Source organism: Carlito syrichta, unplaced genomic scaffold (genome assembly GCF_000164805.1).
Source record: "Carlito syrichta isolate Samal-C Ts95f unplaced genomic scaffold, Tarsius_syrichta-2.0.1 Scaffold302980, whole genome shotgun sequence".
Classification (NCBI taxonomy): domain Eukaryota; kingdom Metazoa; phylum Chordata; class Mammalia; order Primates; family Tarsiidae; genus Carlito; species Carlito syrichta.
The window spans coordinates 1,116,375-1,134,981 of record NW_007247076.1 but is presented as its reverse complement, the minus strand read 5'-3'; the positions used below and the strand labels follow the sequence as shown (position 1 = coordinate 1,134,981).

Sequence of the window (18,607 nt, the reverse complement as noted above, 5' to 3'; positions counted from 1 at the left end):
CAATTTTAGGTAACTTTAATCTCTAAGACTCAATAGAAAAATGAGGACAGTATTACCTACCTCATCAGGTTATAAAAATCACATCAAATAATATACATGAAATGTCTTGACACAATAAAAATCCCCATTAAATGATGGATAATTAGGTAGCTGTAAATATAAGTTGGGAATGTATGAGTAGATTTGTGGCACTTAACAATTCCCTTCCTAGTTCAAAATCAAGTCCTTTTATGAAGCATGCTCAGTGACTAAACCCTATCACAATGACTTTTCTCTTCTTTGAATTTTGGATGTATTTACAGTAGTTCTTACTGAGTATGAAATACATTACTCTCAAAGTTTTTGATTCCTCCCTCAAAAGTATGTTACTGTCTCAAGGGCAGAGATCATGTGCACTTTTATATTATACTCTCCAGGATCTAGGAAATTGCTGAATATATAATAACCACATTATAGCTATTCACTGAACAAAATGACAACACAAGCTACTGGCACTAGGATATAAGATTGGTGCTTAGGCTTCTTTACCTTTGGTATATAAGAATAAGAACATACTCCAAAGAGAACCAGGCATGAAATGTGTAACTCATACTTCTAGGACACTTTTAACCATCTTTGACTGAAAGCAAGTCTTGATGATTTAAGAAGAGTACACTGACTTGCCCATAAATATAATTTCTACTGTAAATCAAAAGTACTTTTTCTTTAAAGTGGTGACAGAGCAGGGTTTCAGAATCAGTGTAATGCCATCATTTAAACATTTTAAAGGAGAAATAGATATATTTGTGACATGAGAGAATGAGTATCAGTAAGATACATTAAATAAGATATAGTACAAGAATAAGATTTTCAAAATATAAAAATGGATTTTGTATAGTCAAAAAAAGGGACACCGAACATTTGCACTATTAAAACATATACATCTATTTGGGCTTCATCTGAATTACATTGCACTCCTTAAGCTTAACTCTTTACTGAGAGAATTCTTTGCTACATATTTCTTTTCACCTTCTACTTTCCAAGCAACTCTTAGCATCTCATGTGCATGCTTATTTGTTCCACTTACGGTTTCTTATAACTATGAAACTAAGAAATAGAAGGCTAACACTCTCAGTTTAAGTTCCAAAAATGGTCTCTGAGTCTAGCTATAAGAAAAGCTATAATGAGCTAGATTTAAATCCTAAATTAAGTAAGTCTTTATGGTTCAAGAAATACGTTTCTCAATGAATAACATAATATACTGAAACGTTTGAATTAAAAAACTAAATAAAGACTTAAAAAATAAAGGCATGCTTTATTTTTTGAATACATCATTGATAAAAGGCATAAATAAGAGGAACATTTGAAAATTAAAAAAATAAACTAGATTGTGGCTAAACTTATGCTACTGTTTGCAACTAAATACTGAAGAAGACTTATTTTACAGAAGCTATTTTTTAAAATTCTGAGGGCCATAAATGCTCTCAAACATTAAAACTCATTTAGGTTGCTCCTTCCTTCAAGGCATTTATTCCCATATAAACGGCAAAGTTTAAGAGACATAGGCAAACAACTTACCACAAAGATTGGATGTGAAAGTGGTTATGGAGTACAGAAATGCCACACAGCAATTTAAGGCAGCAAAAGACTACTAAGCCAAATTTAAACTGCAGGGGCATATTACCATCAGTAGACATGAACCAAAATTGGTTTCTGACCAGGACTTTATCCCTATATTTATAAAAGGGAATTGAAAATTATCTTACAGATAAAAATAAAGCTTAGCTTTTTATGTCTCACCTGAAAGAGTGGGAAAATATTTTCATAGGTCAAGAATTTACACCCAGAGTTATTATTTAGATTGACATTTAAAAGTTATTTAATACCCTCAGCTAAGAAATCTTAGCTGCTAAAATTAAGACACAATGATTAAATGCTGATTTGCATATATTCTTGCAAAAGTGATATTTCAATAATACAAATATTTTTAAAAATGGGCAAAAGTTAGTAATATGGTTACATGGGTACCTTATTATGGTGGTCATAGATCATTCAATTCAATCTATTAATGATGGGATGTACTGAAAATATTCTTTTAAATCTAAAGGTTTAGGCTCACTCTAATTCTGGCTTCACTAGGAAATTTTATAACTTCAGTATTTAAAAATTTTTTTTAGTTGGAGTCTCACTCTGTTGCTCAGGCTGGAGTGCAGTGGCACACTCACGGCCAACCCAGCGTTGACCTGCTGGGCTCCGGCGATCCTTCTGCTTCAGTCTTCCAAGTAGCTGGAACTACAGGTGCATGCTACCTCATCAGGTCAATTTTTTATTTATTGTAGAGACGAGATCTCGCCAAGTTGCCTGGACTGATCTCGAACCCGTGGGCTCAGGCAATCCACTTGCCTTGGCTTCCCAATGTGCTGGGATTATAGACTGAGCCAAGCCTGGACAATTTTAGTATTCTTAGATGGTCTTTTCCAACAGAAAAGTATCTCTTTTCCAAGAGAAAGGTATACTATGCATCAGAAATTAATTAAAACTGCTAGGTATGTTTCGGATTTAGAGTTTTAACATAATTTATTTACATCAAAGAGGTGTGAAACGAGGACAGACAAAAATAGTACAAAAATCATATATCTTAAATAATAACAATGTACACTATCTCTCAATATGTGATAAAAGACCTTTAAGGTAAATTCTTTCCACGATCCTTGACATAAGTTTTTCTTACAATACAAAAAGAATAGAATGCCTGTGGATTTTACTAGCTTCCAAGTATACTCGGGTTATTCCTGGTTAGTGATATGCTATCATGAGAGCAAGAAAGAGGTATCATGAGCCCTGGGAGGCACCCTAGGGGAAGCAGGCATACCACATGGGTTAGGATCTACATGTGTCTGGAACTTTCACATGTGATAAGAACTCCGAGGGGTGGATGTTATGATTCCCATTTACAAATAAGGTTGCTGAAACTCAAGGAAACTGAGGAACTTGCCCAAAGTCTCATATTTGACTAGTGAAAGTAGATTTTAAAATTCATATAGAAATGTGCATGTCCAGTTCTCTAAATAATCATAATTGTATCATTTGCAGTTGTAACTTTCATTGACGTTAGCCTTCTCTAAGATAATTCTTGAGTATAGATCTATACTGAAGACAATTCCAGAAGAATGCAGGCATACATGAGAATGTATAATTTTAGTGAAACACAAAATGGCAAACCTAGATGTATAGACAAAAAATGCGTGCAGTAATCTGTAGAAAGTAACTATTAGGATAGGTTAACCTTCTCCAACGATATGAAACAACTATAACTCATCATCACTGAAAACTATTTAAATAATAACCATACAAACTACCAGAAAACAAAACACTTGAAATTTAAGAGATCTATGGTCACATCAGCATGTATTACATCTAGTTTTACACACAAGATAGAATGGTAAGAGTGCAGCGTTTGAGTGCTTTGGAATCAGATCTGTATTCAAAACATAGTTTTAACAATTACTGGCAGTATAAGGAAGGAAGAGACTTAGGCCTAATGCTTAGTTTACCCACCTGCAACGGAGGGAAAAAAGTACTAATTTCATAGGATTAAGATTTAGATAACGTATACTATGGGCACAAAGTCAGTGCACACAAAAAACAGCTTACTTTGTTCACTATTCCTCTCAACTAGAGATGGTATTAGAAAGACAACCAGTTTAACTTTAGTTTACAGATGGAAAGTCTCAGTTATTTTATTAAGAGCCAAAGCACAAATCTGAGTCAATTCACTTTCCTCTACAAAACGTAATGTCATCAAACTTTATTAGTAAGTTCTCTCTCTTCTGATGATTGTATGAGGTGGACTAGATTCTTTCATCCTTGTTATCAATTCCCATGGCCAGGAAAAAAAATTGTAAACTTGAGCATCTGCCTAATCACACTTAGCTAGACTTCAAAAAGAATGGTATCTTCAGGCTGGGTATGGTGGCTGATGCCTGTAATCCCAGCATTTTGGAGGCCAAGGCAGGAGGACTGCTTGAGCCCAGGAGTTCGAGATCAGTCTGGTCAACATAGTGAGACCTCATCTCTACAAAAAATAAAAAAAACAATGAGCAGGGTGCGAAGGCATGAGCTTGTAGTCCCGGCTACTGGGGAAGCCAAGGAGGGAGAACTGCTTGAACCCATGAGTTTGAGGTTGCAGTGAGGTGTGACCATGCCACTGTACTCCAGCCTGGGCGAACAGTGCGATCCTGACCCAAACAACAAGAACAACCAAAACAGTAACTTCAAGTTTTGGAAATCCATGTTGTGAATGCTTTTCTTTCTCAAATGTACACTATCTTCATGAATAACAAAGACGTGTCATGGCATTTACCACATACTTTTTGGGAAAAATGTGTTCATAGTATATTAGAATGACTAGTTGCTACTGTCATCCCAAACTAAAAATTAGGCATTTTAAGATTATAACACTTAAATAACTTTTACAACAGATCAGTTTTAAAATCTGGCTATATTATGGCTAAAATCACCTGTTCTAGAACAGGTTGTACTGCCATATCTATCAAACTTTCCCTCATCCCAAATCTTGTGAAACAGACAATGACATTTCAGGTACTGTGAATTAAAAGGTAATAATCAAAATCCTAACTAATAGGGAACTTGTGAGGAAATAAGTAAGGCTTGGTATGGGAAGATCAGTCCTGAATTATGGCAACACCTTTATTCTAGAGTCTACAGAAAAGCACTCACACTAGTAGCTACTCCTGGCATTTCTTAGGGCAAGCTTCTCATTCCTAGTCAAAGGAAGACACTTGGCTAGACATTCTCATACCTGGAATATCAATAGCAACAGCAAACAGTTTAAAAGACTGAGCTCATGAAGTCTCCAAGGAATCAAAGCAAATGCCAGATGTCAAGCTATTTGTTACTAAATGGTCTGATTAAAACTTTTAAGTTTTTGAGGGCGGAAAATGAAAATTTTAAGCCAAAAGTTCTGGGGTCTCACAAAAACAGATATACTGAAAAAACTGTTATGAAATAAATGAAATCAAGATTTAGAGTTATTCATATCATAAAACACATAGTAAATTAATGTGTCTGTGTATATTTTATATATATGTGTGTTTACGTGTTTAAGCATTGAGTTGTGAAATAAACATATTTCCAGACATAAAGGGAGATCAAAGATATTTATCACTTAAACTTCTGAAATGGTTTTTGCTAGTTAAGTTGATGGCTATAAAAGGTTTTTAAATTTTTATTAGTGACTACAAAGAACCTCCAAAATTTAAAATATGCTATAAAATTCATATAACAAAAAAATAATTTTCTAGGATAAAAAGTACTAATATATATTACCATACATTAAATCAGATAGTTTATAATATATAACACAAAAATGTTACATAAATGTTATATAATAATTTTATTACTTGAGATGCATGTTGCACTCATAAAATTAATATCAGTACAACTGAAAACAAACACCTGATAATTAGTCCTCATTCATTTGATAGAATATCCTAGAAATTATATATACCAAGTATAATATGAATAACAGAGAAAAAACAATGACTGAGGTACTTTTATATACCTGACTGGTTAAAACTCTGTACTAGTCAGCAATGGCTTAAGTTACAGAACTTTCTGGATCATCTACATAGAAGCAGTGATAAAGAGACAATGGGAGTTTAGAGGAGCATCTTGAACATAAAGAATAAAACTAACAACTGGGATAGAAGCCTTTCTAGAATGTATCCATTTGCTTAAATAGATACTTTACAGAAATATAAATCCAGTGGGTATGCAAAACAAAAAGATGTTACAAGTTCTCCAGGTATGTCAATGTCCTATGTTACCCCGAAGAGTTACTGGGGAAATATTTATACTCCTCATTAGTAAAAAGGAGACACACTAATGATTCACTTTAAAGGACAATGATAATGACAAATTTTTAAATTATAAAACTGGATACTTTCTTATTATAAAACATATATAAAACATATAGCCCTACTGAACAATTTACTTTCCCATGGAGTTTATGCAACTTATTTTTATAAATTACCTTTCAAGTTAAATTAATAAAGGCATTTATAATTTTTCCTTCTAAGTGAAATTTAATTTTTTCTTCTTAAGTTCAAGTGACAATGAACTTCTCTATCACAATTTTAGGCAACTCATAAAGCTAATTTTGCAGATTATAGTTAATTTTTGATTTCTACCTACTATTATTCTTCAAAGACAGATAATTTGAATGTTAAATCTTACCTGACCAGGTTCTGTTCCAGTTACAGTCAAGTCTTGGATAGATCTACGTCTTGGCTGTCCGTTGCCTTAAAAAAAAAAAAAAGGAGAATGCCGAAATTGATTCAAATTGAGACAATACGGTTATAATTGCTACAGAAGGAAGTGGAATTTGTTGCTCCTGGATATACACAAAATGTTTGTGGGAAAAAGAACAAGTGAGTTTATTGTAAAAAAAAAAAGAAAAAAAAAAAGATGAGAAAAATGTACAGAAGGAAAAGGGAAGAGAAACAGCTGCAGGGATTTAACTCAAAAGTTGCTGGCCACAACAGAGCATGTCCTAATACAGTAACCACTCCTACCACATGAATAGCTGCTGAACTATCTTCCACCATCTTCTGTCATGTGTTTAAATAGATGAATGCTTGGGGGCTGAGGCTGATGACGGCATCTATTTCAAGGGCCTTACGTTATAGTTTTTACAGCAAGACAGCTAGCAGATTGTAAGACACGACTGACTTTCAACTGGCAGCAATACCTTGTTCATTTCAGGGCCTAAAAAGATGCTTAGGCTTAAATGTATTATACTAAGTCACATTTACTTAATCCCATTAATCTTTGTCAGAATCTAGTAATTTATTATTTGTGAACAACTCTTAATTTCCTAATGGAGAAGAATGAATTTCACTTTGTTCCCAAACACACAGTTTGTTGAAACAGTCTATTGTGTTGAGCCTGATTTAGGAACTTCCGTGCTAACAAGAATTTAATTAAATAAATCAGTTTATGAAAGAATCCTATAAATATAAATACTATGCAAAATGAAATGAATTAAGTACTTAGTTTCACTCAGCACTTTTATTTGGGAATAGAGCTGTTTATATGGCATCTTCTAAGATGAGCCATCAGCTGTCTAAAAGGAAACATCAAAACACTATGAGTAACAGGTGATACAATGCTCAACATTCTTTTGACCCTGAAAGTTGTTATTATATAATTTCTCACCAGTGGGCAACACTTGGAACATGTACTCTAATAGTTGTGGCCCAATTAGCAGACAGAATGCATTCTAAAAATTTTAGATTTTCATAATCCTGTGTATAAAGAAATTATTTTAAGCCTATCGACAACTTAGTTTAGCACCTTAACCCATGTGACCCCATTATTATTTTGCACATCAACTAAAAGGGCCTTATAATGGAATAAGAAAGTTTAATGCAATAATATGTATAGCGAATATAAAACCTTACATTTATAACCACCCTTGAAAGTGTAAGACATTCTCCTTTTCCATTTTAAGCTGTTTCAGAATCTTTGCACAATTTGAATTCAATTTACTTCAAGTTTCATTTTGTTCCCCAAATTTCCAACCTTTCCTTACAAATTAAGACAATAAACTGTGCAGACACACTAGATTACTTTTACGAATACTTTCAACTATCCCTGTTTTCTTGTACAAAAAGGATCCCCACCACCATGACTAATAAGCAATTTTAGGCACATTTCATTCAACACACTCCTTCTAAAATTAGCAGTGATGAGACAGGCCTGTAAAAGTGTCTGGAATTCTCTTTTCAGATTAGCGACACAGCAACATTTGTGAATCTGAGGAACCACCCAGCACATGTGTCTATAAACTATTACATCATCATTGCGATAACAACAAAAACTGAACTCAAATTTAGGTGTTGGGGGAAGGGGTAGGCAGAAGGAAAGGGAAGTAAAAACTTTTAAGGAAGTAGGGTAAAGAAGAGCTGACAGTTAACAAATGCCATAAAATGAGAAATCTTCAAGCTACAGCATGAGTCAAAGCAAGCAATATTAGGCAAGGCATTTTAATTAGCAAAACCATGGCAGAAACCATCTGGCGCATAGTTCAGACAAAGCAAAACAGGATTGCAATCAACAAATACTTGTTGCTCCAATATTAAGTTTTAAGTCATAATTTAGAAATATGAATGTAAGAAAAAAAGTCAATCTCCTATTATTTCAAATGAAAATTACTGGGTGTGTTCTCAGCAAATTTGGATTGATTCTGATTTTTTTTTCTGCAACTGAATACTAATTTAGAAATTCACACATTTTACGTTTTGTTGGTTCTTTGATATGTGCATACCTGTGTTATACATGGTAGTATAAATAAAAAAGGAGTAGAAATGAGGACAACATGATGTAAGCAGATGCCTGATCAAGGGATCTGAAACCTACATATGCTGCCCAGAGTATCTAACATTGCAATGCATTCTGAAACTTCCATGACTTATAATAGAGAACAAATCACCTTTTAGAATGACTCTTCTAAGTAAAGAACACACCACACTGCCAGTACATAGTAAATCCACCCCACTTCCCCCAAATAGAAAAAGGGATAAGAATAGTCACTTAAAGGCTAGTTGAGTTCTTTTTCAGTAATGTCATAAAGACAGAATCCACTTCTTAAGAAAAGCTACTCTTTTAAGTACAAGTGATTTCCTGAGCTGGTATTCAAAGTCTTCACAGAGTTCTTCCAGGGGCTGTTGGCTTAGGTCCCAGACAGTCACTTATATGGTTCTGGTTTTGTTTTTTAAAATCAGTTTTCATTTCATAGCTTTCCTTATCTTCACTACTCTTTATTTTTTTCTATTTTTAAAAAAACTTCCTAAAGACTCTACATTTTCCTGAAGCCATCTCTTAGCCTAAATGTTGGGAAGTTTGACATTCGTAAGTCTTAAATAGTAGAATTGGGGGACACTGCTATCGTCATGTGTAAAATACATTAAAGATATTAAAAGATTTATACAGCATGAGACAATGCAGTATTACACTACTGCTTCACGATACATGAAATATGTAATTTTAAAATATGTGTTCTCATTTAGGCTGCAACAAATTTAATATTCCTTTACTAATTTCAACAAATTCTGGCTCTTCCACTGAAAAGCCCCTTCAGGCTTTGCATTTTGGTTTTTGCTTTCTTATCAAAGGAAAGCAATTATTATTGATGAGTTTTGCTTTCTAAAAAAACCAGTTTTCTAATAACCAGCTCTATTAGGTTAGAGTCCAATATTTTAGACTACAAAAAGTAATCTTGGTGTACTACAATGTGGTGGAGACTGTCTAAATACTCAGTGTAAGGTAAGATTAATTTCTCTATTTAATTTGCCACACAACACAGAATTTTACTGAACATGAGGTGGCTATGCACAGAAACTGGTATAGTATGTCTTAGTATATAACTACGGATATATGGTATCCCTAATCATAAGTTCACAACTGCTAATGACACTACCTGTGCTAGGTAGGAACTTGCCAGATCAGAAAAACTCAATGCTTTCTCTTACTGTCTTTTCATATTGGTGCTGCACCATCTAGGGGAATATGTTTAATAATTACATACTTCCAGTCAAAGGAATGTTTACAAACACCCGCACCTACTAGCTCTTGAACCAAAGAGAGTATTAGAAAGATGATAGTTTCATTCTGGTGCAGAAAGCGAAATAGTGCCCAAGTATCCTTAAAAAACCAGCTCTGTTTCCAGTTACCAAGTCTACAAAGCCCTCGCCACATACTCATCTGTTCCCAGTGTCTGACATTCGACACTTCTGAAGGAGGGCGATGATACTTAAGTATTAGAAGGCTAACATGTTTGGGTTTTTCCACGTTCTTACTCCACTTTACTACTTACCATACTCTTGAAAAAAACTAATATAAGATAGAACTAAATGTCCTTGACTAAAATTAAAAGTGAACACTCATTAAATTTTTTACAGTTAAGAGATCTAAATGCAGTTGAAAGCATAAGAACACCTAAGGTTTCTCCTTGGCTTTAAAAATGATTTTACAAACATTAAGTACCAAATTTAGGCTCTTCAAGGAACTAGGTAAAAATATATATTTCAATAAGACTGGACTAAAAATCATTTGTATATTCAATCTCCTCTATCAGATCCTTAAGAACAGTATGCAAGACAGAAAATCCTCTTTGGTCAAGGCATTCTATCACTCTCAAATGTTGCCATATAACTTCAAGCTTAACAAATGGCAAGTATGCTTAAGCACACAACTGCTCGGCTTCTCAAACTGGAACACTTCAATACAGTGCTTATCTACAGAATGGAGAAGAGATTTTTCAAGTGCTTAGAATGAAATCAAGCATTATACATTTTGTCTGAACTAAGAACTAAATTCAGAATTATTGATTATGATATTCTGATAGCATTAATAAAACCGGCTTACATATAAATATTCTATAAAATTTATAATTTAGCTAATTTTCTCAAGATATATTTAAACTATAATGTCAATATCAGTATTTGGAAAATTCCACTTTTGCAAATCACATTTTGAAAATTCATTTTATTTTACAATAGCCATCAAGCTGCTATAAACTATGTACACAAATTTTATATGATGACAGTGGATGTGAAGAAAAAGAATGCTTCCATTAATCTTTTTATGGGGGGGTATGTCCACATGTGTATGACAGTATTTTTTCCCAGTGGATTTAAAAATGCGTTATAATCACAGCTGATTTCCTGAAGTGGTATAACTACTCACACAAGGACTTCAGAGCAGGATCCTCCTGATTATTGATGCTAGAACCATGAACAAAATTTACTTTCTTAATTATTCATTCTCTCTCTCTGCTTTAAACTGGAAAAAGTTGTTGCTCTTTTCTGGATAACTTTTAGGCACAAAAGTAGAAGCAACAACTTTTTCATTTGTTTCGTTTACTCTTTTACAATTGTTCATCTTTGACATTTGGATTTTTAAAATAAATGTAACATTTAGGTGTTCTTCTAACATCAGATGAATTGCTATTAACAGAATTTATTGTATAGTTTCACTAACAATCCATATTTCATTTGTTTATCTGAGATAAAGGGGGGAAAATAAATGCTTGGAAGCTTGAATAGTAACAAAAACAAAATGTGATGGAAAGTAGAGAAAAATCTAAGGAAAACGAACACCTATGTTCTTATTGTCCTTATTAAAGTCCTGGAAAAAAGAATATCCAGAAAAACTTAAAGTAATCCAATAATCTGTTACTCATTCCCTTTTTTTCAAATAAAATTACAACAAATTAAAATTTAACAGCTAAAAGGAGAAAGGATTATGTTTCTTAAAATTCAAGTTTTAATGGAAAACATTTTAAGAAAGCCTATTTCCTGTTCTCAAAGCCCATTCCAACTTACCAACTATTAATGTTCAATAAGAAAATGCATTAGAAAACTGTAGGTCAAATGGTCTAAATCCTGGGCATGAATCTTCCACATTTACATTTGCTCTGCTTAGGTAGCACATTGCTACTTGGCAGGACCTTCTCCACAAATGAAGAGTCAGCAAAAATGTCATATATCCTCTATTGGTAATTTGCTCTTAACTCTGTTTTGCCTGGTAATAAGAAACCAGGCTGATCTACAGTTTACTCTTTAAGGGGCAGGTGGATAGTGGGAAGCAGAAGGTAGTGTTATATCCTACCAAAGTCTGCCAATACATCTTCAGAGCTAGGAATAAGGCAGAAGAGGTATAAGAAACGGTACAGTCTGATCCATATGGAGTTGTGAGGTATTAAAGGACAATTTCTGTACGGTCTGAGAGAATACTAAATTAATGAATACTACAGAACAAGCAAAAAAACAAGATTAGAAGACTAGGGTTTTTGGATTTCTTTGCCTATGACTATGTTAGGTATTTTAGTCATTCTAAATATGTTCACGTAAAACCTTCTTGTGATGCTTGAGGGAACATTCTTATTAAGAGAGGCAGTTCATTCCAAGAAGTACATTTGACCCAGTATACTGCACTTGGCCAAAGGAAAGCAGGATTGAAACTGCTTATCCATGAAGAAAAAAAAAGAGCTATATTTTAAAAAATGCTTACAACTGGGCACTGATGCTAATTAATAACAGTTTGGCTGTATCAAGAAGTATTTGGCTAATACCATACAACTTGTGGGTAATACTCTTAGTGCAAAAATATTCTAGAAGGAATTAAGAGACTTGGGAAACTAAATATCATCTTCCTTTATAATTCAAATGCCATGCAGAAAATCTGATACATTCTTATGACCTAGGAACACATTGATGTTTACCTTTTATGTCTAACAGTTTCAAATACCGGTGCTTGTACTCATATTAAAGAAAGTACAACTGATCAATGTTTGGATATCTGGGAAAAAATTCCTAACGATATTTTCATTTGCATAGCTCTGCTACTCTGGAAATAAAGAGAATTGAGATTTCCTGACACTATAAGGATCTCATGGCAGAAAAGAAAACAGGGTCTCCCAGGTTTGACAAGCACTCCTTAATGAACACAAAGAAGGAGGAAGACAGAATTACTCTATCTTCTCCAACTTAAACAAAAAAGCACAAAATAGAAGTAAGTGATTTGGAGTCAGATCCGGGTTGAGGTCCTGGCTGTGTGATTCTGGGAAAAACCACTCAACATCATCAGACCTAAGTTCTTTCTCAGTGAAACAGCTGTAATTTCATCTGGTAACTTAGTTATAAGGCTGTCATGAAGGTCAATTAAGATGATGTACTTCAAGCTACTTTGTAGGTTGCAGAGAACATCTAATCAGGTTTTTCAGCGTTGGTACTGAATAATTGGGCTGGATAATTCTTTGTTGTAGGAGGTACATATAGCACCTGACAGTTGTAAACTACTATTCTTTCCCCTTTTATCTCTATCCCATATCTTGTATTGTATTAGTTATATTGCCACGTGTGTGTATATACGTATTTGTTCTTAATGTTTATCCATAAAGACCTGGACTAAAATTATACTGTCATTTGTCTAAATTTTCCTGATTCCTGCAAACATTTAAGGAAATTACAGCTCAGCAGTATGTTTAAACATTGCCACTTCTTTAGTCAAGAGTACTATTCCTAATACAAAGCACTTTTCAGTATGGAGATAAAATGTACTTTGTTAATTTCTACAGTGCCCAGACTCAATATATAGAAATTATGTGAAAGGTTAACTCTATTTGTTGAATAGCAATAGTGATGATGTTGTAAAATAAGGAAATATTTTGATAACCAGTGAAAGATTATCTATAAAGACAAAACGACACTTAAGAATTGCATAATTTGTAATTTTGTATCCTAGTTACTAGCCACTGGAGATGCCCAACAATGGTTTGTTCATTTATTAAATAAACACATATTTAATAAATACTATGTTAACATGTTCAATATGTGGAGTACTGAGCCAGCTACTGCTGATTCAATCAATAACCACCACCAACAAAAATAGTAAGAAACAAAGACATGGTCTCCGCCCTTAGAGTTTTCCACTTAGTAAAGTTTAGCACAATCACAGGCAAAGGACAGTATGCTGAAGAATTCATCCAACTCAAATTCAAGAAATGTGTGTGGAAAATACTGTGTGTTTCTTTATCAAGATTTTGGGTAAAGAGGTGGAGGAAAACCTAAAATGTAAGGATAAATGATGATTTTCATAGCATGTATTAACTAATATTGAAAGTCTAATCAATATTTAAGCTTCTATGGGAAAAAGTGATTTGTATTCATCTATGAAATGATCACCATAAGAAATAAAATCCGTTTACCAATTTAAGACAGTAAAAGTACCATTTCCTGTTAATGTACAAGAATCAGAATTGACCATTTATTTTACATGATTCTTTGGTAAGATACCGTGCAAAGCAGCACATCTCATTTAGTTTGACTTTGTTTTGTTTTCTAAGTTAAAGCAAAATGTGATTTAGCAACTGCTTCTCTCAACTTCCTATTCACTTGCTACCAACAGAAAGAGGCTGGGATAGAAAACCTAGAGGGATCCCAAAAAGTAGTAACCAGGGAAGGAAAAGAACCAAGGACAACACAGCATTTTAAACAGTTGCTTCCTCTTTCTGCTGGGTGCAAAAAAGGTCTGAGTTTAGCTCATGTGGTCACTTAAAGGAGAGAGGAAGCTGGTAGATTTCTGGGTTGGTGTTCTCCTTTCTGAGAAAAGACTTATTTTTTTTCTTCTATTTTATTTCATTATTAGAGATCTGAGGTATCTTTTTAAGACTGCTTCAGAAATGTTTTCAATCATCTCCCTAATCACTGCATGCAAGGTATCTATTTTCATGACTTGTAAAAATTGGAGCAAGAAGCATTTTAAAAGTACCAGGGATCATTATTCCGGTTCCACAGCTATAGACCAACTCAGATGGTCTATGATACCTGATATGACGATCTCAGGGACATCCAGAATGTTGCCAAATGAAGCAGTTTTACGGTGGCCCCGTTTAGGCTTGGAATAGGCTGCAAAAACACATATATACAGTATACATGCAAACAACCACAAATAGTAACACAGAAAAAGACTAACTACAAAAACAGACAAATTTTCAAATAGTTACGTTAATAACATTTCATGCAGAATGGCATGCAGAACTATCGAACTTTTCGTTCATGCTTAGAAAAGGCGTGATTAAAAAGCAAACAACTACCAAATAAATATAAGATGTTTCACAAACTGGTTTTAACAGCAGGAAAAAATAAATAAAAGAATCAAAGCTGCAGGAGAATGAGGAAGTAAAATTTCAAATGTGTTCAAAGTACTAGTCTACCTAAATGAAACTACTGGTATGCGACAGGGCTTGAGGGAGGAAGGAGGAGAAGGAAGAGAGGAATTAAAAAGAAATAGGCTGCCAAATTTGTTTTAATTACACAAAGGAATATGTGTATGTGTGTGTGCATTCAAGTTAGGTGTTTCTGGATGTGTGCTATAAAATCGAATTCAATGACTAAATGATAATTATTGAATCAAAGTATAAAATATATATGCTTTTGTAATTATAAGTTCTTATATATATTTCTAGTAAACTACATATTTACTATACTTTCCAGAACTAAGGGTACATTCACAGTAAAAATGAAGGTATTAAAAGGCTGGAGAGAATAAATCTTTTCAAGTAAAGCAATTTGCTAAAAAATTTAGATTGTGTAAAATTCAACAGCATTTTTTCTATATTTAGGTAAGAAAGGATAAGTAATTTTAGTGTGTGACTATCTTTATTCTAGTGAAATATCACTTCTATAAAAAATAATAAGCCAGGTGCTTGACTAGGAAAATGATACTAGAAAAAGAGATAAAAATATTATTATAATATTATTTTGTTTTAGAATAGTAATTAGTTTTGGCAGATCTTGAATAATACCCCTGAAGTGCAAAAAGTTCCTCAAGCAAGAGGGTATGTCCCTGGGTAGCATTCACCAGATACTACATTGAGATAACTGCTCTAAAGCAATACTTATGACTCATGGAGACTCATGGGTTTGTCAGTGGCTGGTGACTTCCACTCAATTTGGTTGTTTCTGAAGATCCATTTGCAGCAGAGATTGCTATCCCCTGCCAATCTCTGTTCTTCTCTTCTGTCTTAGAATAGCACTATGATTTTACTTAGGACAGAAAAATTCCCAGATGAAAGACAGCAGATGCCCTTTTCCCTTGGAGCTATGTGTAGCCATCTGACGTTACTCTGGCCAATGACATGTAGGAGCTGTTAGGAGGGACATTTGGGAAAGCTCTTTCAAAGAAATTGAATGTACTTTCACCCTCCCCTTATTTCTTCCTTCCTACTGGCTGAAATATAAAAGTAATGACTGAAATGATGACAATCGTTTTGGACCACAAGGTAACCTGTGGACAGAAGATACGTAACAGGGATTGTGGCACGGAGATAGGAGACCAGCAGCCTGATGACCATGGAGTCTACCTCCAGACATGCTTATATGTGAAATCTAAAGCTTATGTATCATAGACACTGTTATTTTGAATATTCTGTTATATGTAATGGATTCTAATGCTAGCTGATAAAATCAGTGATTATGATTAGTTGAAGGAAATATAGTATGATGGCTCATCTTGACAAATTCTTTCTGAAAGGAGCTATACACACATTGAGACAATTCTATCTAGTAAAAACAAAGAAAAAAAAGCAAACAAATAAATGAGAAACAAACCTGAAAAAATAAAACTTAGTTAGCTAAGTTAAAAAAAATGAGATACACATGTATACATACGTAAAGACTACAGGTAATACACAAAAGTGGTTTATCTCTGAGTAGAATAATTTTTTTTTCCTGCTTGTTTACATTTCTACATTTTCCTCAAATGAAATGTGTTTACTTTTATAATCAGCTCCTTACATCCCTGGGGATAATCAGACCAAAAAAACCCTAACCAAATTAAATTGGTTTACTAAAATAAAACCTGGTTAGAAAAGAAGGTTGCCAATTTATTTAGGTTAACAAAACATGTAACTGCTGACCAGTTCTTCCATGATTAATAATTTTAGAAACTGACAAAATGGAATTTAAATATTACCTTTTCAAGATCCAATAAAATGATCTTTTATAATTAAAAAATTAACCACAATCAGCATTATTTTTGTCACTGGAAGGAAGGAGGAACAGGTAGTGAAGTTCAATTATATTTGGATCTGGAATACATTTTTCTACTAACTTCAGAACAATGTATTTGCTATTATTTGAGTTCAGAACAAAAATCTAGTAGAATCACTCAAATTCCCTAAAACATTTTAGTTATGGCAAAATTTCAGTTTCTCACTTAGATTTTCAGCTTATGTTTGGGCAGAAACAATTACATTTGATAAATCTGTAACCAGGAAGGCATATTTTCTAATCCAAGTAATTTTATAAGTCATATCTTCCTTACTTGGAATTTGAGATAAATGCATAAATTGTTGCTAGAAGCTTAGAAAAGTATATTGTAAACCTTCTTCCTGCTTAAACACACACACACACACACACACACACACACACACACAACCTCTGACATCCCCATGGAAACCATTGAAACTACGATGCCTGATGCACATGTTCACTCTCTTTAGACTTGTGGTTGCTTTTCACCTGTGGTCGCAGCGATCCTAGCTTCTATTTCAGACATGTCAGCACTCATCCTCTTGCCCTCAGAGGTTGGGGGCAAGCTCTCCACGCTGCTCCCACGGGAAGCTCCCAAGCTTAAACGTCCAGATTCACTCTGCTGAAATTACAGGTCAGGCAAAATTAATGAAGTTCTTTAGATTTAGAAATCTTGGGCAACCTAGAAGGAGGAAGATGTCAAGTGGGGTTCTATGGCTCCTGTTCTGCTCTGAAAGGATGGGAGGTCTGAGAGAAAGGGACAGCAGGGGCTAAGGGAGCGCAAGCTACAGGTTCTGCCTCCAAGAAAGGACAGTTGCCAGAGTCGGGAGTTATCTTAAATGCCTCAGGCAAGACCAGTAAAATCACCCCACAAAATATTTTTAAACGATGGAGGAAATACAACAAATGTGAACAGCACGACAGATTTAGGACAACTCCTTTAACTGGGGAGTGTAGCCAAAAATATACCCATTTTACATTTTTAATCACCAACCATTAAAGTGAGAAATTATCACAAAGAGAAATTTACAGAGTTGGTCAAGGCAGCAATCATAAATAGGGAAAACAATTTGATGGGTAGTAAGTGGTAGGAAAATCTCATCATATGTCTGTATTCTTAAGCCTATCTGTAAGCTTCAGGAAGCAGATTCAGAATTTATAAAATAGAAAATGGTAAATAATTAATTTCAGTTAGTAAAATGCTATGACTACTGGTAAGGTTACCAAACAAATTTTACTTTTAGTAACATAACAAACCTGCTGCTTTGCCTGATTTTTCAACAATTTTGATTCTAAGCGTTTAATAGTATCATTTGTGGCAGGAACTTGCTCCATATTAGTGTCACTTTTATTACTGGTATTTGTAGAAGCGATGTCCATGAATGAGCCTAGGGAGGCAGAAACATTTATGAGTATAGGGTGGGAATAATACAAATGCTTCATTCAAAAATATGTAACTTACATTCTTTTATAAACTAGCAAGACATGAGTAGAAATAAGACTTTTCAAGCTAATGAAGATACTCAAGCAAACCCATTTTAAATGAAACTTAAGGACAGACAGGACCAAGATGTGTAACAGTCTTCTAATAGTCAAGAATATCTTAAGGTTTTTAGCCTGAGCTAGTAGAAGAACTGAGGGCTATTAACTGAGTTGGGGAACACGAAGGAGGAGGAGTGAGTTTAAAGAAAGTATCAGGAACTCAGTTTGCAAAATGTTAATTTTGAGTTTCTTTTTTTTTTGAGTCTCACTCTGTCGCCCAGACTGGAGTGCAGCGGCCACTCCTGCCCACCACAGCCTCGACCTGCTGGTCTCCGGTGATCCTTCCGCCTCAGCCTTCCAAGTAGCCGGAATTACAGGCATGCGCTACCACGCCCGGCTGATTTTTTTAAAAAATTTATTGTAGAGATGAGGTCTTGCTGCCCAGGCGGGTCTCGAACTCACGGGCTCAAGCAATCCACTCACCTCAGCCTCCCAAAGGCGCAGGATTACAGGCTGAGCCACCGAGC

General features: G+C 34.3%; 1 protein-coding gene across 6 annotated transcripts in view; it reads right to left on the bottom strand.

Annotated features, from left to right (window-relative positions):
- The window catches only part of MAP3K7 (mitogen-activated protein kinase kinase kinase 7), a 64,697-nt gene that overhangs the window by 14,592 nt on the left and 31,498 nt on the right, over positions 1 to 18,607 (bottom strand). For 2 of the 6 annotated variants that reach the window (XM_008057374.2, XM_021711982.1), the window contains 4 exons: positions 17,856 to 17,986; positions 17,088 to 17,217; positions 14,391 to 14,471; positions 6,238 to 6,302 (listed from right to left, as the gene is read on the bottom strand). In XM_008057374.2, coding sequence (XP_008055565.1) covers positions 6,238 to 6,302; positions 14,391 to 14,471; positions 17,088 to 17,217; positions 17,856 to 17,986 — 407 coding nt within the window. Of the gene's footprint in view, positions 1 to 6,237; positions 6,303 to 14,390; positions 14,472 to 17,087; positions 17,221 to 17,855; positions 17,987 to 18,607 lie in introns of all 6 variants that reach the window. The other 4 variants (XM_008057372.2, XM_021711983.1, XM_008057371.2 and 1 more) reach the window with 3 other exon arrangements.